The sequence below is a fragment of the Tauraco erythrolophus genome, chromosome Z (assembly GCF_009769465.1).
Source record: "Tauraco erythrolophus isolate bTauEry1 chromosome Z, bTauEry1.pri, whole genome shotgun sequence".
Lineage (NCBI taxonomy): Eukaryota > Metazoa > Chordata > Aves > Musophagiformes > Musophagidae > Tauraco > Tauraco erythrolophus.
The window spans coordinates 26,316,625-26,343,867 of record NC_141496.1 but is presented as its reverse complement, the minus strand read 5'-3'; the positions used below and the strand labels follow the sequence as shown (position 1 = coordinate 26,343,867).

At 38.0% G+C, this 27,243-nt stretch overlaps 1 protein-coding gene across 1 annotated transcript in view; it reads right to left on the bottom strand.

Moving 5' to 3' along the window:
* Positions 1-344: 344 nt before the first annotated feature.
* NLN (neurolysin) overlaps positions 345-27,243 on the bottom strand; it is a 28,745-nt gene continuing 1,846 nt past the window's right edge. The window contains exons 2-12 of the mRNA XM_086629354.1: positions 26,198-26,346; positions 19,978-20,085; positions 18,454-18,556; positions 17,585-17,745; positions 14,799-14,934; positions 12,211-12,577; positions 10,632-10,833; positions 5,944-6,130; positions 4,490-4,618; positions 3,864-4,000; positions 345-479 (exon numbers count right to left, since the gene is read on the bottom strand). Of these exons, the coding sequence (XP_086485480.1) occupies positions 345-479; positions 3,864-4,000; positions 4,490-4,618; positions 5,944-6,130; positions 10,632-10,833; positions 12,211-12,577; positions 14,799-14,934; positions 17,585-17,745; positions 18,454-18,556; positions 19,978-20,085; positions 26,198-26,346 (1,814 nt within the window). The remainder of the gene's footprint in view (positions 480-3,863; positions 4,001-4,489; positions 4,619-5,943; positions 6,131-10,631; positions 10,834-12,210; positions 12,578-14,798; positions 14,935-17,584; positions 17,746-18,453; positions 18,557-19,977; positions 20,086-26,197; positions 26,347-27,243) is intronic.

Sequence of the window (27,243 nt, the reverse complement as noted above, 5' to 3'; positions counted from 1 at the left end):
CTCTTTTTCCCCTCCAGTTTTAAAATTAGTTCACAAAACAGTTTAAGTGCATCTATTAAAAGACAAACACGGCATCAACTCCCCAAATTGATTAGTATTATTTCATAACAATTCAAAAAAGTTATCAAATTCCTCAGTTTTGCACATCTCAGGATTTTCTTCCCTGATGTGTCGAATTTTGTAGCCCTATACATTTTTTTAAAAATCACATTTTTATTTATACAATTGAAAAAATCACCAAAAAGTGACCCAATTTCCCTAGAGTGATACACAGCTAAGAGTGAAATACACTGACGTTTCCAGCTCATTCCATACTTACATGCCATTACAAAAGAACTATAATTTTACTGAACACATAACCCCTTACTCAACAGGAAAGCTCTCTGGCTTGGTTTACGCTCCAAGAAATTTTGTAGCATATCCATCCCATCCAAAGATCCTCCAGGTTTCAAAATGAGGTTTCTGTATTTCATCCCAGCCTGATAAAAGGTAAAGCAGAACGTTAGTATTTCTTATCCTGTGAACTGCCTCTTCTCTGTATTTGTTGCATATTGAAAAATCTACTCATGATTAAACACCTTCCTTTTTTCCAGATTTTCTTAATACCAAATCAGGATACACCACAAGTATAATCTAGATCTGCTGGAAGAACTTAAGAGAGCAGAAATGTAACCTATTCTTGAAGAAATCCTTTTTCTTGTGGCTTTACACTGTTTTGGAAGTTACAATCACAGCTCTCCTGGAAGACATTTTATAAAGCATAATACACACACAATCTCCACAGAACCTTCAGTGACGGATCATCCCCATGACTGACTGGCAGGAACGGAGAACCTAACATCCATTCTCTCTTAATTGATGATTTCTCTTTCTTTAATCTCTGTTTGGAGAACAGAGATGATAGTTCAGAAATAGAGAGATATAGCATTGAGGAATGACATGGCAAACACACACATACTAGATGCATAGTAGTATACATAATATATACAAACACATCTAACTCCACTATTAAAGTATCTTAAAGTAAAGAAGACTTAACTTGGGTTTCACTTTCAGGAAGAAACACTATTGCTTCAGAAGGAATGTATTCCTTTAAAAAGAACAAACCAAGCTTCTGAGACAACAGTAAGTGATGAGGACTTTCTTAACAAGAGGTCATATTTTAAAGAACATATTTGGAGAATTTGGGGCTTCTGAGACATGACTATCAATGAGAAAATGTTATTTTGCACGCAGATGTCCCAGAGACTTCTGATAGTGAAAGAAACAATGTTCTTCCTTTCAGTCACTGTATATACACATATATACTTCTGTCACATGTCAAAGCTATGAGATTACAAGACTACACTGCTTCTTGATAGCTGTACTGCAAAAATAAGCATAGGTCTTTTTAACTGATGGAATTCCATTCACTTTATTGCATTACCAACCGCATTGTCTGAATTAACAGCTGGAAAAAAAACAAAATAAAAAAAAAATAATTCACTGAAGCATTGCTAATACTTCACTATTTGTGTTAGTTTCCTGAACATCAGCAGCAAATGAAGATATTGCTCCCTGTAGTTAAAAGTGTTATTTGAGTAGACTTGGAGTCTTTGCTGTTGTCTCCCCAGAGCCAGCACATTGCTCAGTTCTAGGGAGACCAGAGAGGTTATTTCAGATAATGTGCAAGAATTGAGGAGTTAGAGTTAAGCATTTGCTGAAGAATTTTTAGAAATACAGTCTCTGAAACTAGTGTCTATTACTGTTGCTCAAAACAGGAAGAGACGTTTTATTCTAACAGGAAGAGGTAAGACAAATTTCTAGAAGCCCTAGTCATAATACCATAACCATTTTCCTTTCCTGCTGTTCTGAAGACTAGTCTAAATTTAGATACAATGAAATATGAGTAACTACAAAAATCACTCTGGTACCTAGAATTTGTTTATAAAATAGTTTGTCCCATCCTGTGGAACTCTATTACACTTACATGGAATGCAAATAAGGAAAATGACTTGAAGGAGAACCAATTTAAGAAGATAGTATTGCTCTGAAAAGGGAGGGAAAATCTCCACGGAGTTATCCCTGAGGTTATATCAGCATTCAAGCAAAGTGTGCATGTGCACACATATGCTAGAGAGCGACACACACACAAATAATTATTTTTCTTCCTCACTTCATCTGGATAGCAGGCTTCACATTCAAAGAGGCACTAGTTGCCTTTTAGCTGAACTGCAGCAAATATTCACTCCTAGCATAATCAAATTATTCTCAAAGCCTCCCACACACAGACAAAAAAACAAAATCCCCACAAAAATTCAGAATGAAAGGCACTTTCATCCCTCAAGAGAAGTAAAGGTCACAAAGCAATTCTGGCAAACTATAGCTTAGGGCTTTGACTCAGAAAAGAGTTTTGAGAGTAGGGAGTAAAGCTAACAGAGAAAAAGGTCTGTGACTACATTAGACACTGTGACACTGGACACTGACACACTGGTGTGCGTGTGTCAGCAGAGGGAACTGACACAGTCACAGAAGACTGGAACCAGCACCCTTATCCATCTCTCCCAACTGCAAACAGTTAAAAAACCCCAGCCAATGTGATAACCCCTTCCCAAATGCCATTTTAAAGACGCATATGAACAGCATTTTATTAAAAAGTAATTTTATTCTCTCATTTAACTTCCCATTTCTTCTCTCCTCCTCTTATTTACAAGTGACAATATTCCCACTGAATAAGCAGGAGTGCTTATTCTCACATGTACCTGTCATGAATCCCTACCACTTCAAAATCAATCTTGACCTCCAAACATTTTGTCACCTCTCTTCTCAAACTATTCAGTTCCCTCTTTTCCTTCAGTGAATCCCTTTGGGTTTTATTGGCCTAACCACTGCCTCCATTTTCCAGCCCCTATCCCATCTCCTCTTTGGACTCCTTTCTTTGTCCAGGTCGAAGTCTAATCTTGTTTTCTTTCTTCACCCTCTAGAAGGAGGGGCAGTTCTAAAAGTTTTAGTTGCTGTGATAAGGAAAGGGAGGCAAATTCCAGGAGAGGAACAGTAAAGTCAAGCTCTCTCCTTCACTTCTCTCTTGTATAGATTTACTGAAAGGAAGAACTAGTGATAGCTGCTGAATCCAGAAGATGGATAAGAGGATCCGGAAAATCAGAAGGTCTTTCCCATGATAGAACTGCAGCATCTGAACTCACAAGTCTAATATTATAATCTCTGAAAAATAAAAAAGGTTGCCAGAATTATCAGGACTGCTAACCACATCACTAATAATCCTTTCTTTCTGCTTGAGGCAGAAGAGGCTGGAGAATTACACAAGAGAAAAAAAGCCCAGTAATTCTAGAACCTGTCAATAATCTGAACTTCAAAAGCCACTTTGGAGAAAAACCAAAGAGGGAAAACTTTGCGAGTTACGCTGTGCTGTGAAAAAGAACAATCAAAACAAATCAAGTTTTTTAAATAACAACTACACAAAAGTATCACACACTTGAGGTACTATTAATGAAAACAGAGCACCACTATCATACACCTTTCACAGCAGAAGAATATGCATCTGCTCTTGCAATGGAGGAATATGGTTTTCAGTCTAAAATTAAAGAGGAAGGCATTAGTCAATGCGACACAGTATCTTAAAAGTGTCATAACATAATATTAAATATATGACTACATAAGAATTATATTAAAATCCAAATGCTCTTAGAAATTTTAAGATCATTTTATAGAGTAGTTATTTACACACTTTTTTTTTTCTGTTGATCTGAACTTTACAGGTACAGAAGTACTTCTTGAGATGTTATACTTATGGATCATGATTGTAGTAAATGTGGTTTCAGAGACAAGTGCAAGAATAGTCTTTACTAAAGGTATTCATCGCCTACCTTTGGATTCATTATTCCTTCTTGCTTAAAGCAGCTATAAAAAATGTCCATGGAAAACACTTCACTCCACAGGTATCCGTAATACTGACCATCATAACCACTTGCCAGATGTCCAAAAGTAGCTGGCATGTTTGTTCCTTGAAAAGTAAGTTAACATTAACTTATTTAAATCAAATGTAGTTATTTCTTTAACGTATACAGTACTTCAACTTTAAGAATAAATTAAAAAGGGATTTGTATCAATTACTTTGAAACTTCTAAAATAAAAGGTCTGAGTGCACCTCTACAGGAATTGGACGTATTCTGTTGACTACAGAGGAAACTCAATTTCCCATTTTAGGCTAGTTGCACATTCAACACAGATGTAACAGAACATCTAAAGTGGTGTTCACATCATGTTACTCTAAAATATAATCTGCAAAAGGTTAAGTTTTATATCTACCTTCATGTTCCATCAGAAGAGCTCATTAAGATCATCCCAAGTTTCAAATTAATTACTTCAGCTTCACAATGTAGATTCTTTTATAATAACTCAGATTTTTTGTATGCCAAGCATTATTGGGAAAGAAAGGCATGTTTAATCAAACCATTTGGACACACTATATAAAAGCTTCATACTGACATACCTGGGGTGGCAGGAATTCCTAGAATCTCCATACAGTATTTGGCATATTCATCTGCTGGGTCAAGAGATGGCTTTGTATGCAGTGCCTGGTCAACTTTACTCAAAACAATCTGACGGAGGGTTAAAAGGCCTAATTGTGTAAGAACATTTAATTAACTATCATCAAAGTAGCTGAAGTTTCTTTAGCACCTTTCATTCAAAGATCTCAACATTCATTCTAAATTATTGGAATTTTAACTATGGAAAAAATTTGGAGTTACGTCGTTTCCATCTGAATTACTTCAGTCACAAAAAGTTGCAAAGTATATTTTTAATAAAGGAATTGGCATTATAAGCTCCATCAAATGTTATTTTCCTCACAGATTAAAACCAAAACAAAGCAGATATTTTAAAAGCAAATTTCAGTATTTAAAATTATGTTTTCCGCTGTCTTCACTTCCAGTATACCATTTCACTCAGGGCTTGCACAGATGATAGTAAGTGTACCTACCGTCAGACACCTCAAAGAACAGCAAGAACTCTTGCTGCAGCTGCTGTAGGTTGTTTTGAAGAAGCTACTAGATATGAACCTTTACTCAGACAAAATGCTTATGTAGCTACAGCGCCTGTACAAGCCAGAAGGACAGGAACTTCTTGTTCAGGATAGGGAAGCAGTATGAAATAAACAGCAGTTGCTTAATGACAAATTGTATCGCAAATGGACAAGACTATGATATTGGGGGAGCCCTGATTACAGAGACAGAGGGGTGAGAGTAGCAGAACAACAATGAGATGATAGGTAACGACATGAGATTACACTCTCAGTTTGGAGATACATGTAAGGTGATACAAGACACGGAAGGAGAAGAGAATTGGGACCTTGGTTTGGGAAAGTGGTATATCTGCTGCAAAGGCAGAGAACATAGACTTAAGGTTCTGGAATGATAAGTCAGGAGATTGTTTGAGCAATGCAGGACTACAGCACTTCTGTCTGGGATATGCTATGAATGTTCAGTAAATTTGCAAGCAACTTTCCTGTCTGTCAAGCATCATGTGCAAATCAAATGTAGACAACGTGTAGAAAATCTGATACGGTATTTATGCACAGTGCCTGCCCTGGGCTATCAGAAAAAAAAAACAAACAAACAAACAGAAAACCCAGGACCTTCCTCCTCACCCCCAATTTTAAATGAGCAAAGCTAGTAGGTAAAAAAGTCACATGGAGAGGAATGCAAAGGTATTTTAGTCCTGTGGGTAGCCTGGAAAATCAGAGCTGCTACTGATCCTGCAAATAGTGGTCATCATAGCCTTTACCAATGGTGGTACCCATGCAAATAAACCCAGGAAAATAGTGCTAAGTGTACACACAGAAGAAAGGTAATGGGCTTTTTATATTTGTCTTTAATGTTTCCCACCAATTTTTTAAAATAATATATTTTTATACATATACTGGAGGGAGAGAGGGGAGAGAGATACCTGTATTAGCCAGTCTAGAGGCAGCAAGTTTCTCGAGAAGAGTGTCTGCAACATGGCTCTCATCTTTATAATGTCTTGACATTTGCTGTAGTGGTCCTTTTTCCCACACCCAGTTTTCAAACATTTGTGAAGGCACCTCTACAAAGTCTGTTTCCACATTAGTTCCACTAAACCTAGCAAAATCGGTCTAAAAGGAAAAGCCATTGAATTAAATGAAAATAGAAGCCAGGATTTCTAGAAGAATATAAACTTTCAAATGCCAAAATTTCAGCATTAATCACAGCAAAAGGAATCATTTGAACTGGTCAAGAAAAATAATAAAAAAAATGTAAAGAGAAGTGGGTAAAAATTCAGATATAAGACTATTATCAAGCAGCCTTGAGTAGCCCAATCTAGTTGAGAGGCGTCCCTGCCCATGACAGGGAGGTTGGATCAGATGATCTCTAAGGTCCCTTCCAGCCTATGCCATTCTATGATTCTATGAACATAACAGATTATACTGAGTAGATATTTACTGCATTCTCTACTGGTATGAAACAACGCTTCAGTTTTCTCAGTATTATTGATTTTACCTTTTAGGTTATGACAGCAATATAAATGTTTCCATGCTGTCTTATGACAATGATATAATGTGTAAATGGTTATAAAATTTTGTTATATTACCCCAAAGTGAAATAATAAAGTTCAATTATACACTTATAAAATTGTTTATTGTATGAAGGTCTACTGCACTGATTCAAAGGTTTTACTTGGCCGACTTACTCTCTTAAGCTTTGGCCTAACTGCCTTTATTCATAAGGCATATGGTTAACATATAGCAAAATTTTTTGAGCCAGTAATACATGGGTTGAAAGAAATTAATCCTAGCAACTTTATACATGAAAGGTCTCCAAATCTGATACTCAATTACTGACTGAAGAACCTTCCTTCTGAAAGCCAAGCACATTATAACTTTTTTTACTTTAGTATCATCAATCACTTCATGTTTAAAAAGCCGTCTCCAGATACTAACTTTGAGGAAGTTTTGTACAGTTAAAAATCTTCATTAAAATATATTCCAAACCAAAAATGTTTCTAAAAAGAAAGTCACTTTTGAAAGACAGTTGTTTAAATGCCTACAGAAATTATTTAGTCTCACTCCACACTTGTCTTGTAGTAAGTCTACCTCCTCTTGCCAACCCAATTTCACTGCTCTTCCCTTCTCAGCAACATTCTAACAAAACTTTTCAAGTGCTACAAAAAAAAGAGAATTTCAGTTTCCCAAACGCCATCTCTAAGACCTGGAGATATTCTTAGATTCCATCCTCCATCGGGGAATGGAAGCCCACAGGAGTACTGGCTTTTGAACTTACTTTCTTGCAGGGTTACTAAAAAGTAACATGTATAATTTAGCACATACTTTGAACTGACGGTTATGTCACATGCATGTATCTTCCTCTCATGTCTTCAGAAGAACAGCAGAAAAGGAGAAAAACATTTGCCTTCATTTGCAATTGTGGGTTACTCAAATCCATATTTGTAGCAGGCTGGCCCTTCCTACTGTATTTGCTGAACAGCAGCTATGAAGATAAGCTAGGGAGCATTAGCTGGGAAGAAATGGTGATGGAAGTGGCTAGAGCAAAAGGCAAGAGGAGTGCAAGAGTTTGTCGGCCTCCAGGTCTGATGTTCATTTAGCCATACAGAAGTGCAATACCCTAACAAAAAATACTGACGTTTGGTTCAGGTACTTGAATAGCTCACCTTCCCTAACAGCATAAACAGATACCCTCCCTGCCCCGATATCTCCTGTTCCAGCAGACCTCTAGTACGTTACAAGCAGTTATCAGTCTCCAAAAACTGACCTTCACCAGCAGCTCACAGATTTCCACCCAGTCCAATCCCCGCATACCCTTTAAACGTCAAGTTTTAACATGCTTAAACAAACCATCATATGAAAACAAGGTAGTGCTTTGCGCAGACAAATCCCAGAGGACAGGATGTTCCTACGTGGGACTAGCAAGTTATTTGCAGGTGCGCAAATAACAATTCACACAGAATACAACAGCAGTAAGCGTGGCAGCTGTGCACGCAGAAACTACCTCAGCAGTGGGAGACACAACTGGAAAACAGGCCTCCCTGACCTGTGTGCAATTCCACAGCAAGTGAAGTACGTACGCATCAGAACTGTTGGCTTGGGCTGCCCAGAAGGGGCTTTGCAACATCCAGGCACATCCTCATTGGTTATCAAAATGTTGCGGTCAGTTTTGTACCAATGCTGAGTGTGTCTCATTTATAAACATCTTCTAGGTAGTTTAAAGGAAAGAAAAGGTTTTATTTCTCAATTTCTGAGCTCAGAAACACCTGTCTTAGGGCGAAGATGATCAAATAATCATTAAATTTCTACCTTCAACATGATGCAGAAATATCTAAGCAGGTCTAGCTCCTTGTTCTGAAATTTGCTTGAAAGTCATTTGTTTAATTGTGGATTTAATATATGGATTTCTATGTCTTTGTCTCTTTATTCTGCAGTCTTAGTCTCTAGGATCAAGGTCAACAATTAAAATCTAATGTGTGTCATATTTCTCTGGTTTTATTATTTGGTACTTGTTTATAAAGATGAAAGCAGGGCTACATAAAGCCTGGATTTGTAGATAATTATGCAAATTTTTTGGTGAGTGAATACTGAGCCTCGTCTCTCTCTGAAACACAAAATTTTCATTAGGCCAATAATAAATTTATCATCTGGCAGAATCTCAGCAATTTTATAACTTTATTGACATCTTAATGCAAAATCTGCAGATCAGCTTCAGTTCTTTCTGGTCGCTGTGAGACATCTAAATGTCAGATAGGAAAGCAGAAAAATACAATAGCTCAGGCAAGACCTGTTTTATGCTTTTTTTAGAATCATAGAATGGTTTGGGTTGGAAGGAACCTCAAAGATCATCTAGTTCCAACCCCCCTGCCATGGGCAGGGAAACCCTCCACTACACCACATTGCCCAAAGCCTCATCCAAACTGGCCTTGTACACTTCCAGGGATGGAGCATCTACAACTTCTCTGGGCAACCTGTTCCAGTGCCTCACCACCCTCTGACTGAAAAATTTCTTCCTTATATCTAATCTAAATCTCCCCTCTTTCAATTTAAAGCTATTGCCCCTTGTCCTACCACTATATGCCCTTGGAAAAAGTCCCTCTCCAGCTTTCCCGTCTCCAGCTCCCTTTAGGTACTGGAAGGCTGCAATAAGATCACCCTGGAGCCTTCTCTTCTCCAGGCTGAACAGCCCCAACTCTCTCAGTCTGTCTTCACAGGGGAGGTGTTCCAGCCCTTGGATCATCTTTGTGGCCCTCCTCTGGACCCACTCCAGCAGCTCCATGTCCTTCTTGTGTTGGGGATTCGAGAGCTGAACGCAGTATTCCAGGTGGGGTCTGACGAGAGCAGAGTAGAGGGGCAGAATCACCTCCCTCGACCTGCTGGCCACGCTTCTTTGGATGCAGCCCAGGATATGGTTGGCTTTCTGGGCTGCCAGCGCACATTGCCGGCTCATGTTGAGCTTCTCATCCACCAGCACTCCCAAGTCCTTTTCCTCAGGGCTGCTCTCAATCCATTCTCCGCCCAGCCTGTACTTGTGCTTGGGATTGCCCCGACCCACGTGCAGGACCTTGCACTTGGCCTTGTTGAACTTCACGAGGTTCTCACAGGTCCACCTCTCCAGCCTGTCAAGGTCCCTCTGGATGGCATCCCTTCCCTCCAGTGTGTCCACAACACCACACAACTTGGTGTCATCTGCAAACTTGCTGAGGGTGCACTCGATCCCACTGTCCATGTCACCAATAAAGATGTTAAATAGCACTGGTCCCAGTACCGACCCCTGAGGAACAACACCACTCGTCACTGGCCTCCACTTGGACATTGAACCACTGACCACAACTCTTTGAGTGCAACCATCCAGCCAATTCCTTACCCACTGAGTGGTCCATCCATCAAAACCATGTCTTTCAAGTTTAGAGACAAGGGTGTTGTGTGGGACAATATCAAATGCTTTGGATAAGTCCAGGTAGACGATGTCAGTTGCTCTTCTCTTATCCATCAATGCTGTGACCTCATCATAGAAGGCCACCAAATCAGTCAGGCAGGATGTGCCCCTAGTGAAGCCATGTTGGCTGTCACCAATCACCTCCTTATTTTCTATCTGCCTTAGGATAGTCGCCAGGAGGATCTGCTCCATGATCTTGCTGGGCACATGTAAAGAGTATTGTTCTCAAGAGTACATGCCAAAATGCTAGAGATGATCTGGAATCACAAAACATTTGCATTCCTAGGTGTAGCAATCTTTTTTTTGCTTCTAATATCTAGCATGCTACTAGTAGCAAGAAAAAGTCTTCTGACAGCTGTAACAGAAGCCACCATTGATCACCTTCTCTACCTTACACATGGATCTATTCACTTGTCACAGGTACCTGCATAGTGCAAATGCAAAAGTATATATTCCTATGAAAATGTTTTTTTATTGAAAGGTGTATTTATTGCTGTAGTTCTAAGTAAAAATTAAAAATAAAAAAAACCCTCTCAGCCTGCTGCTTTGAAAAATAACCAAAAAAACTGCATATGTACTTTACTAAAATGAGAAACCACCAAAATAGACCTATACCTTGCTTTGAGACAGTGAAGAAAGAAATAAGTCTTACACTGGACTTGAAACATCACTAACCTGTGCACATATCTGATGCATTACATGACCAAATTCATGGAAGTAAGTCTTTACTTCATCATGTCGCAGCAATGACGGGTGACCTGATGCTGGTTTTGTGAAGTTGGTTACCAGAGCAGCTACAGACATCATTCTGCTGCCATCAGAGAGAAGACAGCCGGGCTGGAGACCGAAACATGCTGCGTGTCCGTACTTTCCCTCTCTGTATAAGAAAACAGACCAGACACTATCTTCAAACCACAAGCCTGATCACCAGAATGGCAAAGCCTATTCAAGAACAGGGACAAACGGTCAGTGACTCTTTAAAGCTTTACACAAAGAAATTACATCTCTTCATTATTTCTAAGACTCACTAAGTTTAAGATCTTGTTAAGAACACTAGGGGAAAAAAAACAGTACTTAAATCACCTCAGTTTAAGAGTCACAACAGCATTTACAAGAATCTGATTTTAACTCAAATACTGAATGTCTATATACCTTAGGTGTCAATTCTATTTTAAACTGCTACTGTAACAGGAAGCACTAGGTTCTGCTCTCTGAGGCAGTTATTTTTTTCATTCATTACAGGAGACAAAAGAATACAGTTTACTGCATTTTCAGTGTGATCCAAAAGTTTAAAGAAAAATAATTTCGAAATTTTTGTCCTAAGTCTTAGTAGTTAACTGGGTAGTTAAGTCAGAAGAATCTTACTAACAAATAACTTCAGCAATTCACATGATATGCAGAAAACAGGGAGCAGGCAAATAGGTGAAGGAGATAACATGTGCCTATCTTAAAAAGAAAAATTTATCTATTATTGTATTGACTAACCTAATTTTCTTAACCCAGAGAAGCCTTAAATCAATTCAGATTAAAAAAGAGTGTCAGCCAATTTATAAACTGCTAAAGAATAATCTAAAAAAAAAGTCAAAACAAACCAGTGAGAAACAGTCAAAAAGACTAGCTAAGAATAAATCCTGTCAAATCAGTCTAGCCTCCTATTATCAGACAGAACACAGATGATGCTGTATATTGCCACCAAGAGAGCTGAAGAGCTACAAAGATCAACTTGGAAGTACATTCCAAGGTGTGCTCAATAGGAATCTATTCTTGGTCTTGATCTATTTGGTATTTTCTTTAGCAGTCTGTACAACACAGTACTAAATACACACATAGAAGTGTAAAGAGGAACTGGGAGAAACTAGGAACACTTGGCAAATAGGAATATAATTGATCTGAACAGACTGGGGTAACAGTTCAATGGAAATGGAAATTAAAACACAGTATTACAGTTAGGAAGGAGAAAAGTTCATAGAGGCAAAAAATTACGGACAGTTGACTAGATAGCAAAACTACCCTAAACGAACACAGTAGTAATGCTTCATAAATCGAATATAAGCAAGAAACATGGTAGTACTGCAAAAAAACCCACAGCAGTGTAAGCAATCTGAAAACGGTCTAGAGGACAACTTAATAAACACAGTGATAGTCTTGTCAGTGAAACAAATATTTACTTCCAAATGCATTTAATTTCAACCACTCCAGCAACCCACTAAGTCCAATTCCATTTTAAACAAGTAAAACACTGTGTCATAATTACCTGGGGTACAGGTCCAAATAGAACTGCCCTAACATTTCTCCTGTTGAATTATCCTTTACTGTATAAAGAGTAACGCTGTCGTGCCAAACATGAGCACTTTCTACTTGCTCAAATGCAAGTCCCAGCACCTTCTGGTAAATATTCAGTAAGCCTTCTGTAACAGCCTCAATTGGGAAGTATTCCTGCAGCTTTTCTTGATCTATGGAGTACTTCAGCTCTTCTGTTTTGTTCATATAATAATGAAGATCCCATGCATTGATTCTTCCATCATAATCAAAGTTTCTTTCCTTACACTCCTTTTTCTTCAAAGCTAGAATCAGTTCCCTTTCTTCCTCAACCAATGGCTTTAGCTTCTTACTCAAATCATCTGAAACAAAGATTGCCTTGGAATCAACCTCTGTGTTCCTTACTATAACACATATTCCTATAAAACACACTATTAACATTAAGCGCATGCCCCAACAGTGGATGGTAGAGTTTTCCATTTGTTGACTAACAGCAAGGAAACTGTCTGCTTTCTTATGTTAATGAGGTGTAATTGCAGACATGTTATAAATAATACAGGAGTCCACATAGGCCTAGGTGTACTGTGAAGGTTTTCGGTAAACTTAGACTTTTTCAAAGACATCAGAAATGGAAAGTAACACTAGACACTTTTGCTTGAAGCCTTTGATTTTATGTCACGTAATCTCAGTTCTCTTGATGTGTTTCTGCAGAAACAGTTGAAGACTAAAACTACTATTAGTTACTGGAAGTGCAACACAAAATCCAAACATGACTTTTTCTTCCAAGACTTTTCAAAACAGACTACGACCTACTTCTAGCTAAAGTCCTATAAAAAACCAAGATACTAAAGAGTTCTTGCCTATATAATGGCTAGCTTCTAGACTACCAAAACCAGTGGACGTTAATCTCTACGATCACAATTTCTCCAATACAGCTTTTCTTGGACAAGAAAAGGTCATAGCACTGTGAATCCAATATATTTAATATAAAATATTTAAGCTTCCTGAAACTCCCACAAAGTACTTACTCTCTTGTAAGCATTTCTGGACTACCATACACTTCTTTCTTCCTTAAGAATTCAGGTTGATGTTCACTATTGGTATCTAGAGTGTAAAATTTAGGAATTGCCACTCCTGTTTCTAGGGAGGCTGTGAGGCACTACATGCATTTACATGACTGAAATACTGTTTGCAGCTTGTATTATGATAAATTCAGAATATATTATAGGACAGAATGCTTTTCTTCCTAGCCATAAGATCAACTTATGAACATTGAATTAAAAAATGAATATATATGAACAAAGCAGAGCAAATCATACTGTCATGCTTGTAGCTGAGGATATATCAAAAGAATTAAATTAAAGCTGACAGTTAATTTGATGAACATTCTCCCTCTACGAGAATTATAATGAAACATTATATTTATGAATAGAAAAGTATATGATCTCATACCGTAAAAAGTTAAAAGTCACAACAATAACTGCTAAATTTGTCACCTTCGAAACAAATAAAAACCTACAGTATTATGTAAGCCCATTTAGATTTACAAAAATATAATGGAGAGAAAAGAGTCCAAATACTTTAAATACACTTAAAAAAACCCAAGCAATTCTAACATTTAATTAAAAATCAAAATTAAGTGTAAATTCATTGACAAATATATGGATAATTGGCATTGCCAAACACGGACCTGAGCTCACACCATAACAGGGTAAGTGTGACAGAATTACAGGTGGAAGAAGAGGCACATTTGAACCTCTTCACTGATGTATGAACACAGAGAACCTGGTACTGCCAAACAGACTTTTTTGCTGTACTAAATTATTTTGGGAGATTTATTTATACAAGATATCAATATACAATCCTAAGAGGTGTTAGGACGCATTAATAAAGGAATACAAACTATTCTGTGGAACTATATAATTCCAGAAAGTAGCAGTTAAGTCTATGCACAAAAGCAGGCCCACTGAGGTCACCAGGATGACTATAAATTAGTAAACGGCTCAGTTTAAAATTTTCAAGATATCTCTATTTTCAGATTGAATTTGATTAGAGGGCTTTTGAGTTCCAAATTTAGTCTGTCATTCCAGATTTAATTTTTTAATCCAAGATCACGGAAGTTGCATCATCATATACTGTAATCTTTCATTACAGTTGTATCAGAAAAAGACACTAAGGCTACAGACGTACAAAAAATTGCAGCTAACCTAAAGGGAATGAAAAGCTGTAACTGTGACACAGCCGTTGGAACTGACAAATTTGCTTAGGCTGCACATTGTAGCCTGGTTCTAAATAAGGAAAAACTGTATTTTGGGGCAGAGAGAGACATAACCACTTGCCTGTATTTGCTGTCACAAAGCAGTTATTTTCAGATTTTCGTCTTGTGCTTCCCTGTTTTGGAGCACTTGCATTTGTACAGCTATAGTCTAAAAAAATCTGTGCCAGAACAGAGGCAACAGAGAGTTCCTTTTCTCTCTAAACATGAGGGACACTGTGACCCAATTATGTATTTAAATTTATCTTGGCTGAGGAGTCATGTTGCCACACTAAATACAAAAGTATTGTTTACAAGTAAGAACAAACCTAAGAAGGCTGTTACGTTATCCGTGCTCTTTGCAGTGTTTACCTCCAGGACAAAGTTGGCATGTGTACTATAACCAAGAAGCTCTGCTACTTTTGCCCTTAGCGGAAGCAACTGCTGAAGAATTTTCGTGTTCTCCTAAAAAAGAAAGGAGGGAAATTTGTAAAGTGAAACCAGAAAATGCATGTTATCAAAACAATTATCTGAGTAATATCTGTAATCATAAGAAACACCAAACATTTAGAATAAAACACTTTAAGATACAAATATAGAATTATGTAAGTTTAGCTAGGTTCTTGTAATTTTTTTGTCACAGCATTTGATTGTAGGTGGCCAGACTTCTAGTCACTCAGAGTCATTACTCTTCCTGTTATAATTTATCTGTTTTAATTAACTGAAAAATATACCATTTCCTTTAGGATAATAACAAATCTTTGACTGTTGCAAAGAGTTTGTTTCCTTTATCAATCATTTAAATGTGAAAGATAACAGGGAAATGGTGGACAGCAAGCTTAATTGCTTGTTAGTGAGGAAGACAGACTGCAAAGCTGTTGTACCAACATTCAAAGCTTGTTTGCAAATTTCCCTCTTTGCCACTCTGACAACAGCAGTCACCAAAAGAGATCTGAAACACAAAAACCCCAGGCCCTGACCTAAATGCGGTGGGTATCCTCAAGGAGCTGAAAATATAACTGTGTTAACCTCCAGTTCAAGAACAGTGACATTTCTCAGACACAAACCTTTTTTTCAAGCACTAGGTTCAAACATTGCCCAACAGTTTTAACAGCACATCCCTTGAGGCGTGCTGACTCACAGAGCATTCAGTTCTTAATGCCATTTTTGTTCATCATGTACTCTTCATATCTCCCAGCACTTCAAGTACAAAAGCTCAACTTTGTGATTGTTCGCTAATGAATGAATGGTTGGTACAATTGCTTCGACGACACTTCTGGTATCTTTCCTATCCTTTTCATTATTTTTGTACCTGTCTAGGCGCCTGGTGTCATCAGTATCAAACGAATTATTTGTGAAATTATTTCTTCTTTTTATAAAGCATGTTTCCTGCTATTTTTCAGACAACTAAATGAATCTTTTATAAAAACTAGAGGGTTTTTAACATCTAATTAAAATTCTCATCAATATGCAATGTGTTAACTACACATCTAATCACCTGTACTTCACAATTAAAACGTGTGCTTAGCTAACCCCTCTCATTCTGAAGAATTCCAAATACTACAGAAGCTACAATCAGATGTCCTTCTCTAGGAGGAAAGTGCCAGTAAGCAGCTGCAGAACACTATAGTGAAATTTGGCAAAAGAGCAAAATCCTACTGCGATTAACAGCACCACTGAAACTTTCAAGATATGTACATACACACACAGGCGGATTATCAACATTTAAGGTCTTCAGACATCCAGAATTAACTGGAGCAAGGAACTGTTAAAGATCACACTGATAAGTTTTGATTTCACAGTACCTGATGTCATGGTTTGATGTGGAGGGGGTGGGGGTTCTGGTGGCAGGAGAGGGGTTTTGCTCCCTGCGACCTCCCCGGTTTTGGAGCCGGGTTAGGCTTAGTTCTGGCCACCAGATCAGACTGCCATCCCCCTCGGGGTTGAGCCAATAGGGCGCCTCTGCGAATTGCCCTATTTAAGTCAGGACAAAGGAACCGGAAAAGGTGCTTTGCCCAGGATCGAGCAGAGAAGGGAGGAGGGCACTGCCCCCGCTCCCTGGCTCCCGGCCGGGCGGCTGCCTGCGTCGGACCAGCGCCGCCCACGGAGAATGGCGGCGGCGGAGCCAGCTAGGGAACTCGGGGGCACCCCACTCCCGGGGTGCCCACTGGGCTGAGTTCACCTGAAGAGGACTGAGATCTGAGAGAAACAGCTGCATCGACAGCAGGTCAGTGAGGATGGAGCGGGAGGAGGTGTGCTGGAGCAGAGTTTTGCCTGCGGCTGATGGTGAGATGGCAGGCGGCCCCCCTGCAACCAGGACGGCCTCGGTGGAGCAGAGACCCACTCGCAGCCCGTGGGGAGAAGATGCCTGAGACTGAGGATGGTCATGTTGGGGTGCACGACAAGGCAGAGAAGCATCTGGAGTCTGCATGATGACCCACGCCGGAGCGAGTGGCTACAGCTCCCTAAGTAGCCGAGACTGTGGTAAAGCCCACACTGGAGCAATCTGTGGGGAAGGATTGTTTCCAGTGGGCTGGACTCACACTGGAGAAGTTTGTGGATTTTTCCTCGTGGGTAAGGGATCCATTGGAGCAGGGGAAAAGGGTGTAAGGAGTCCTCCTCCTTTGAGAGAGAAGCAGCAGTAACAGCACGGAATGAACTGACCTGCACCCCCCCAGTCCCTGCCCCCTGTGCTGCTGGGGGGAGGAGGTAGAGCTGGGAGGAAAAGGAAAGGAGGGGGGGAAGGTGTCGATTTTAAAATCTGGTTTTGTTTCTTTTTGTCCTCTCGAGTAATCGGTTTTGTTTCCCTTTGTCCTTCTAAGTAAACATTAATAAACTGTTTTGCTTTGAGAAAGCCCTGTCTGGTTTGCCCAGGACCATGGTTGGTGGGTGCTCCCTCTGTTCTTGTCTCAACCCTCAGTCCCTTTGGTTTTTGTTTTTTTTTTCTCTCCTCTCTACTTTACTGGAGAAGGAGAGACTGTGTGAGTTTTAGTTGCTGGATCAGCCTAAAACCATGACACCTAACAATATACAGAACTCAAATCTGTCATTTGAATGTCTAGCTCCATTTTTCAACTCTGTCATTGCTCTGTAGAACAGTCAATATATGACATACCTCTTTGCATCTCGAGTTAAAAGCAGATTCCATTTTTCTCCTGGTTTCTGAAATGCAGCACTTCTTCATGACAGGAAAATAGTGGGGATACTTTAAAGTAATTTTATATTTGTCTTCCTCAGTCTTCTCTAAACTCTTAATAAAGTCATCAGTAAGGCCTTCTACAGAACACAATTTAATAAACAAATAATTACTTACTCCCCTCTCTTTTTGTGATATTGTTGCATTTGTTTTGCTGCTATCTAATTTCACATCAGAAATCTCCATGGAAATATAACTCCTCTTTTCACAACTATTTGGTAAAAATTTCACATCACAACCAAGAAAAATAAAAATTGTGAGCAAAACAAATATATGTAGGGCTACCAGATAAAAACTGAATAAGACATAAAAAAATCTCTGGTGTTATTAAAGCACATTTTAAAGCACACCCTTCAGATAATGAATCCCTAAATTATCTGTCACATGAAATCTCTAGATCAGTTTAAATGACTGAATTAGCTAAAATATATTGTGGGACAGAAAAATTTTTCCAATAATTGCAATAAATATAATACACAGGGGACTGCCTGATGATGGAGAACTGAGAAAAGAAGTAGAGAAGAGTAAAGTTGTAAGAAAAAAAAAAGGCAGGACAGATATGCTAACTTGATGCAAGGCAAACACTCAGAAAGCACAAATCCATGAAGAAATCATAAACACCTGAAAGGGTAACTCTAAACTGACTTTGGGGAAGGATTGAAAAGCAAACAGAGAATGTTGGAAAACAGAATTTCACTTGATCTAACCATCATTCACTGGGCCAAAAAACATTACTCCAGTAAAACTGGAAGGCTGAAGTAATGGGAAAGAGCAAGCATACTACTCACCAAGTTCTTCCTTAGAAAACACAAGAAATGTGTTTTCCTCATTCAGGTTTTTGTTGAAGTCTATACACAGCTCGCTCAATTTTTTCTTCATCGTCTTTATTTCCTGTATTGAGTATAAGCTAAACTTAGTGGAAAAACAAAAATAAAACTTGGCAATTACTATTCTCCACATGAAGAGTATTTCACTTTTTCCAGTTAGGGTCTATACTAGCCAATAGCAAATACCAGCACTGAGCAAATAACACACTGTAGTAGCATCATATTTCACTCTCCCTCAGCCTCCCTTTTATCTTTCTGTTGCTCCTGAGCAACATTGTTGCCAAAGAATCCTGCCTTGCCGATATCTCTCCAACAATGTTTCAAACGTGTTCTCAACTCAAAGGGGACTGAACACATAAAGACATTCTCTGAACAGCGTTATTTGCTAACGTTCAATTATTTTCTCTTATTTGAAAAGCCTAAACCACAATTTTAAGAGTAAAAATATCCAATAAAATCAATCAGAATCAAGGGAGCAAAAACGCAGGCAACGTACTGAAAAACATCATTCCAAAAGCTTTTTTAAAATCTTCATATTCACCCATCTGAAACATTTTCTAATACATCTCATAGCATGTCTCTACCCCTTACTGTCAAGTTCACATAAACGCCGTATTTACCAGTAGAAGAATACACACCAAATACAAAACATAGGCAGAGGCTATGATTAGTCAAGTTTTTACCTAAATGTAATTCAACTATTGTCTCCTGATAAAGCATTTCAAAATTCCTTTACAGGCATCAGCTGCCCTTAAGCAATACAAATACACATGAAACTGTTCCCAGTAACTGGAGACATGGATGAAGAATGATTATTTTCTACAAAGGGTAAAGTCTATTCCAGAGTCATTAACCAAGACTGTTACACAACACCACTCAGAATGCAAAGATAATTATGTCAGCATCTCGGATGCTGACAATTTTACTTCATGATTTTCACAAGTGGCAAGTGCTTTTATATGCTTGCATAAATTCTCCCCTAACACTGTCAAAATTCTCAGCACGGCCTGTGCTCCCTTTAAGCTACCTCAAGTTTTTCTAAGCAAAATGCTAAAATCTTGGACACATTGTAAAACATTGATTAATAACTGAAATTAAAATAGCTGTGTCTTTGTAAGAATTATATATATTCCTGAAGCTTGGACTCACAAATAACATTTTTGAGAGGTCTCTTGGCTAGGAATCTAATTTAGGCATTCTCTGTATTCTGAATATATAACAAAATTCTTCCAAATAGGCTTCTTTTACTCTATCCACCTCTATCCACTGAGTACCGTGAATGGCTAACAGATTAATTGAAAAACCTTAAGGTGATTGAAGTTTGAAGGATGGGTCTGGAACTAAGCACAGTTAAGATGAGAGCAGTAATTAGGCAGGTCCAAAAGCACGAAGTTCAAATATATGCCTCGTACAGCTATACAACCATAATTTCATTCCTTCAACAGTTTTTCACCTTTGCTTTATAAACTAATAGTCCATATTTACATTCTGCACTTCTTTAGGAAGATGGAGTCCATTTCTTTTTCCCACTTGAACCGATTTCTCTAGGTATCGCTTTGTTTCAGGCTTTACATGCTCAAGATCGCAGGTTTGCTGAAATGACAGTATAGAATAATTAAATTTACAATATGGCATAAGAAACATACCAAGCATTAGAAGGGTCTGAATTAGAAGGGTGTTCTTCTTTAGAACACCACCATAGTAAAAAAGGAACATCCTGGATTTTAGTGTGAAGGACTGTCCAAACAGTTACCTTACGCAATAGAATTCTTATATTGACATAGCATGGATTTAAAATAATTTTCTTTCACCACATACCTCATTACATTTACAGGCTGTCATAATGTCAAGCCCTTTTAGTTTACAGTACAGTTCACTTAGGCTTTTTCTGTAGGCATAGCTTTCTTACACACACTTGAAGAAAATCAGTGCTATAAGGTAACACTGCACGTTAAAACTTAGAGGTATTAAAAAAAACCCAAAAGATTAGATGTGTCACTGAACGTTATCAGATGGGATAAAATTTAAGCATATACCTCTTGTCTTTCAGAACAGATCAGTCAGTGACAACACATAAAACAGTGTTTCCGTGTCTGGTTATGCCAGTACAAAGACTCTTGAAAGGTCATTTCCTAAAGCAACCAACATTAAGAGACAAGAATCTCATTGTAACAGAATATGGATCCACCCTGTGAGGGTCTTCCTTCAAACTGATTACAGCATTAACTGTTTAATTCGGAAACTTACATTTTGTCCTAAATTAAAAATAATGCTGTACACATTCTAATTTTGTCTTCCCTCATCTAAAAGTGAACATGTAAAAAAGGTGTTAACTTGCAGTCCTTGTTAAAAAGGACATATTCTATTAAGTTCACCTACAAACACGAAACTGTTGGAATCAGCTCTGACTTGTCTTAACAACCCTCTTGTCGGCTTACCTACATACAATTAACTCTTGACTAGCACCTCTGAAAAGTTAGGAAAGTGAAACACACAAATTTTATGAAAGAGTTACACAACTGTGTACAGCTGTCAACTAATGACCTGCCAGTGCAAATTACCTCTCTTCCTTAAACAGAAAAAAATAAAGACACAGGAATCCAGTTGTAGTCTAAGAGAAAATAAGAATAAACACTCTGAAACAGATATTTTCCCAACTGTAATTAAAAAATAATTCGCACAACAACACATAAACAACGTCTACTCCCATGAGTGTCCTGCATATAGGATTAAAAAATTAGTGGAAATTGCTTTTCAGAACCATGAAGGAGCTTAGAATGGTTTAGCTTTGTTTTTACCCTGCAAAAAGTCACAAGTGCCAGTAGCAATATGCTACAGCAGGACTGCTAAGCAAGCATTTAGTACAATTGTGCCTAAAACTCTCATGCATATACCAATAGTCTATATGCAAGAATTTCTAAGTCCAGCAAGAAAAATGACAACAATCACTTCACTTTATGATAAACATTTCTAAAGCAATCAGTAGATTTAACTTAGTTTATCATTACTAGCATAAGAGGAATGATGATTATTTTTTCTTTTTTATATTATCTGTTTACGGGCAATTTTTAAAAGAATCCATAGACTCATGAAAGGATGATCTAACTATTATAGGTCACCACACAGCTGAAGTCAGTGATGATTGAGCCATGTGATTGCATGGTATAACCTTCAGTATGGCTACGACTTTTTACAGCACTTGACCATCACTTTTATTTTTTTTTTTTTAAATAAAAGAATGTAAACAGTAGAAGTCTCCCTTTGGGAGGGAAATAAGTGACGAAAATCATGCCCTCTGTCATCTCCAAGTCAGACCTCACACCCTCAACCTCATTTGTGATCAATCCGTAAGGCAAGCCATATAGAATATTTCTCAACATAAAGATAAAAAGAATGCTGGTTTTGGCTGGGACAGAGTTAATTTTCTTCACAGTAGCTCGTATGGGGCTGTGTTTTGGATTTGTGCTGAAAATAGTGTGGATAATACAGGGACGTTTTAGTTACTGCTGAGCAGTGCCTGCACAACGTCAAGGCCTTTTTTGCTTCTCACACCACCCCACCAGTGAGTAGGCTGGGGGTGCACAAGAAGTTGGGAGGGGACATGGCTGGGACAGTTAACCCCAACTACCCAAAACGCTATTCCATACCATATGGCATCATGCTCAGCATATAAAGCTGGGGGAAAAAGAAGGAGGCAGGGAACATTTGCAGTGATGACGTTTGTCTTCCCAAGTAGTCACTGCGTGTGCTGGAGCCCTGCTTTCCTGAAGATGGCTGAACACCTGCCTGCCGATAGGACGTAGTGAATGAATTCCTTGTTTTGCTTTTGCTTGCACACATGGCTTTTGCTTTACTAATTAAACTGTCTTTATTTCAACCCATGAGTTTTCCCACTTTTACCCTTCTGATTCTCTCCCCCATCCCAGCAGGCGGAGAGTGAGCGAGCAGCTGCCTGGGGCTTAGCTGCTGGCTCGGGTTAAACCACAACAGAATGCTATTAGCTTATTCACTGTGACACTTGGGCTTCCTGCTCTGCTTACGGTAAAGAATACTCCCTGAAATTCTGCAGCTTCATGAAAATCTTTATGCTACCAAGTACTACATCTAGGAGTTTCAATGCTGTGATATTGAGTACAAAAGTATTTGTAACAATCAGAATTTTCACATACTGTTTTTCACTGGACAATTTACAATGCCAGGGCTCTTTTTTCTGACCTAGAACTAATGTGACAGAAAAAGTATGACTTCAAAATGACAGAGGTGAAAAATGCAGATATTGTCACTACATTAACATTAATATAGTGCTAACCGTGCTGCAAGGCTCAAAAATTGAAATGCTGAGAAAAAAAAAACGGAGTACTGTAATTGCTATAAAAAGACACTGATTTTATTACAGTAATGGTTAAGGACAGAGGATTGTGAAAAGTCTCACTGAGTTCTTTAGGCATTGTGAGGGATCTTCCAGCCCCTCCACTGGGTATATGGAACTGTCATGCTCCTGAAAATCTGCTGGACCCAAACCCAGCAAAGATTTTAGGCAGAAGAAGGGAATTCTCAAACACTAATTTTAAGCCCTTAAAGCCAGTAAATATTGGCTCCTTCTAAAGCTAAGAAATAGAAAGATTCTTTTGGGAAAAAGGAGGAGAACACCAAGTTAGTGTTCTTCCTCCTTCTCCTGATGACTATTCAACTCTCCATACACTTCAAAGCAATCAATGTTAAATAGCTTCTAAGAAGCCTTTGTGAAATTCCTCTGCATCACAGACATGCTTAAGATAAGGATGATACACACTCAAAAAGACCTGTCATGTTTTTAAGAGTAAAGAAGCATATAAACCCCACAAGCATAGGAACAAAGTGTGCTCTGTGGTCATCTCTGAACTTTGGTCTGGTCAGGATGGTCTACATCGTTCTGTGTTTCTCTGATGAACAATTTCCAGAACAGAAGTGCTAATTTCAAACATACTACACACATGAAATTTTGGAACTTTCCAGAAGTTTTAGAATGGTCCCAGTTGGTGATTTTATATACTATTTCATACTGGTTTTGGACAACCATGCTACCTTATTCCATGAAGAAGTCTTCAGGCAGAATAAGAAACAAAACCTACTTAGAATAATCACGAACAAAAAACTGCAGCAGATGTTTACATCAGGCTGAGTTTCCTGAGGGCGTGTGGGTGGAGAAGATTGGCAACATTCTTAAGCATGCCTCTGCTAGCCAACATGTGCAGATGTTAAAAGTAATAAAATTTAAAATGACAGTTTCACTACCAAATTCACCTTTATTCCAAGTTTCAGATCCCAAAATTAAAGTTTTCTAAAGAGTAAGATCTGTAGCATATTCAACAACATAAATTTATACAGGAATTTTCTCCCCTATTGTGAGGGGAAAAGAAAGAGACTAGATTATTTTTAGTGGTTTTTTGTTTGTCTGTTGTTCGCTTTTTTTTTTTTTTATTAAATACAAAAACATCATGCATCTTCCACCATCAGGAGTTCTTAGATAAAGCAGAATTTAGGAAGAATATTAAACAGTTGTTAACTTAGAAAAGTTTAGTCCTTGCTAAAGGGAGCAAAAAAATTCAGCATATCACTGAGATCAAGCAGATTTAGTCACCTTTTAGTGGACTGACTGTATTATAAATAACACTGGAGTGTGAGGGCCCTCACTCTCCTCACCATATTTTAATCTGGCCCTTGTGCAGGATTACAAAACTGAATTCATATCCCTGAACTATTAAACCCTCACTGAGGCCATGAAACACCTGATTTAATAAAAATGTTTTACTGTCTCTTTTAAAGTGATAAAATAATTTCTGCAAAACATTTCTGTTTGTGGAAGTCCTTTTTTTTACATGCTTCTGGAACCTGACTTTTCAGCTATGAGTTTCTAACAGGAGAAGGCATTAAAAATGTAGCAAAAATTAACAAGAGCTTTGTGATTTGGAAACAGCAAGACTTGATCGGTCTGGCACTATTGGCAATTTCACATCTGCTCCACAGTAAAATCTGCCACTATTTCCATAGTTATTATGAAGTTAATGTATGCTCAGAGGTTGCATCTCTGGAAAACCAATACTAAAAAATGCTTGCACACTGCAGTTAAGCCAAGAAAAATCTCTAAAAAAATTAAATGGAGATTAAGCAACAATTGTAACTATCATAAAAGCCAAGTATTGCTGCAAAGGAAAATGAAATCGGAAAGCACCAAATGAAAAAGATTTTTTTAAAAAAAGATAGTAAGAAAATACTACTAGCAAATAACGGCAATGAGTTTTCACTAGCTGCTATCAGAAATTCCTGTAAATTAAAAATAGATAGATAAATGGATATGGCAGATTAGCCCTAAACATATCTGTGTACTCTATACTAGAGGATGGGGAAAATCACAGCAAATAATAAATACCTATCAAACTACTTTATTAATAGCAACAGAGCAGGAGGAAAATAAAATCAACATAAGGCACTATCTGCCAAAACACAACAGAAGGCCCTCAAAATGGCACCATTAAATACCTCCACAAACACATAAACAACAATATCCAGCTAGAGGAGAACACTTGAAAACGTGCCTAGAAAACACAGCAATAGAAGACAATGGTGTTGCAAACATTATTCTTGTTTCCAGTCAACGCTGCAAAAAGCACAAACAACAACTCCAAGAAATGGGGCTCCAATATAGTACCAGCATCACAAGAAGGTCAAAAATCAGTGTGGTTGAAAGGGAAGGTTCACATCTGAATCATAGACAAATGTATATATTTTAGTTTTCACATTAGATAGCTTCCTTGCATTATCTTTAAATTGCAGTTTTGGAAAATTATTACTCAATGTCACAAGATGCATTGTAACAAAAACAAACATTCTTCCTGTTTGAGCTTCAAAATAATCAGTACAAATGAAGAATACAAGATACCTGTAGGTGCTCTATTACAAGGAAAGCTAAACAGAAACACAAAAGGGCCAGAAACTACTTCAACAGTAAATGTATCTTTTGACTTAGTTTTATTTTGAGGCTTAAACAACAAATAAGGAGGAGTATACAATGTAGCTGTCCCTAATTAGTAGATCAAAAGAGGTAATTTCAGAGGTCACTCCCAGTTACACGTTCTTTTTTAACTTTTATAAAAACTATATATAAAGTTGAGTTTGTGAAACTCAACTTTAAAATCTAAAATTCTCAACAGCTCTGCTCTTCAAGAAAGCAAAATTTTGGACACAAAATCAAAAGCAGTATACTAACACCAACCTAAATAGTGTGCCATATTGCCACTTTTCTTCTTTCCCGCTTGGTGGTGCTCCGAGCAAACCAGTTCAGGGAGCTCAGCCAGCAGAAAACAATAAATTTTCTTTTTCTTTATGGGCTTCCTTCTGCTACTAGCTTCCTTGTACCAGCTCATTGGAAGATTAGACAAAAGTCAAAGCTCTTGCAATGAAGAGAGAGGGAGACACACAACTAGACATAAGAGGCAAAGAGTGGGAGCACCAAGTTACACTGGCTCAAGTTTTTGAAAAAACACAGCCTTTTTCCACAGCTGTGCCCCACTGGAAAGATTTGACTGGTACTGACATAGGGGAAAAACACACCAGTAACAGGGACCTTGAAAAGTGCTGTGGATGCTAACCTCTTCAGAGAAAAGTTTTTCACTGCTGGAATTTTATTTATATTTCCACAAGCTATGTAGATATCATTGTGATTTACCTGCAAATAAACAATCTTCTGAAACACATCTTCTCTCATGCTCATCTCCACATCAAAACTAGAAAGCTTTTTGTCAGCTTCTGTACTTGCTAAGCGTATCTCTTTGTCAGGTGAGACATGCTGGGGAAAATCCAACATGCTTCTTTCCACTGTTTAAATAAAAGGCAAGGAACACTTACACAGAAGGCTAGAAATGCTTTAAGGATAAGGAACTTCCCCCCCTTGTGACATTTACAGAAGATATAAGAAACAAGTACCCAACGCATCCTGGCACTTCAGATCAGGCTTGAAGCAAATGAAGTGATTACACATAATGTAAAAATGACAGGTGAAAGGACAAAACTGCACACCATTATAACAAATAAACATTTTACAGAAACTATCTATTACCCAAGTCTAATTATTTCACCTTCTTACTTCTACAAAGTCAACTGAAAGGTGTATAAATACGATACATGATATTTGAAAGATAAATCATTTGTGAGTGAAGACTGACATTGTTTCACAGGTGGCACAAATGCTTCCATGTTAAAATTTAAAGTGAAGAGCTCTGAATCTTTCAAACAGGTCCATCTGTCCTGAAGTTATTTTCATATTTCTATGAGACCAGTGTCAAATCCCCATCTTCTCTTCTGTGTTTAAGGAGACACAATACATCAAACACAGAAGATGCTGTCTATGTATTCTGAACTTCTAGAGATCAGAAGCTGAGTAATGCTACTTTTTTAGAATACACTTCAGAGATTAAGTAAATCCTTGCTTATTAAAGCTATATCACATCTTATAATGACATTGAATAGAAGTGCTAAAATAGAAACAAATTGTTACGACCAGTTGAATTAACCTAATTCAAAACCAGTTATAATTTCACTCCCCTCCACCTCCTCAACAGCACATTTTAGAGTAGCATTTTAGGATCATTTAAAGCTTTGCAATTTTATGTAATGTGAAGTTGTTTTATCAAACCCTTAGATATTCTCAGCCCTTCAGAAACCTTTGGAATGCAAACATGGGCATATGGTTCTTTTTCAAGTCCATAGAAAGCT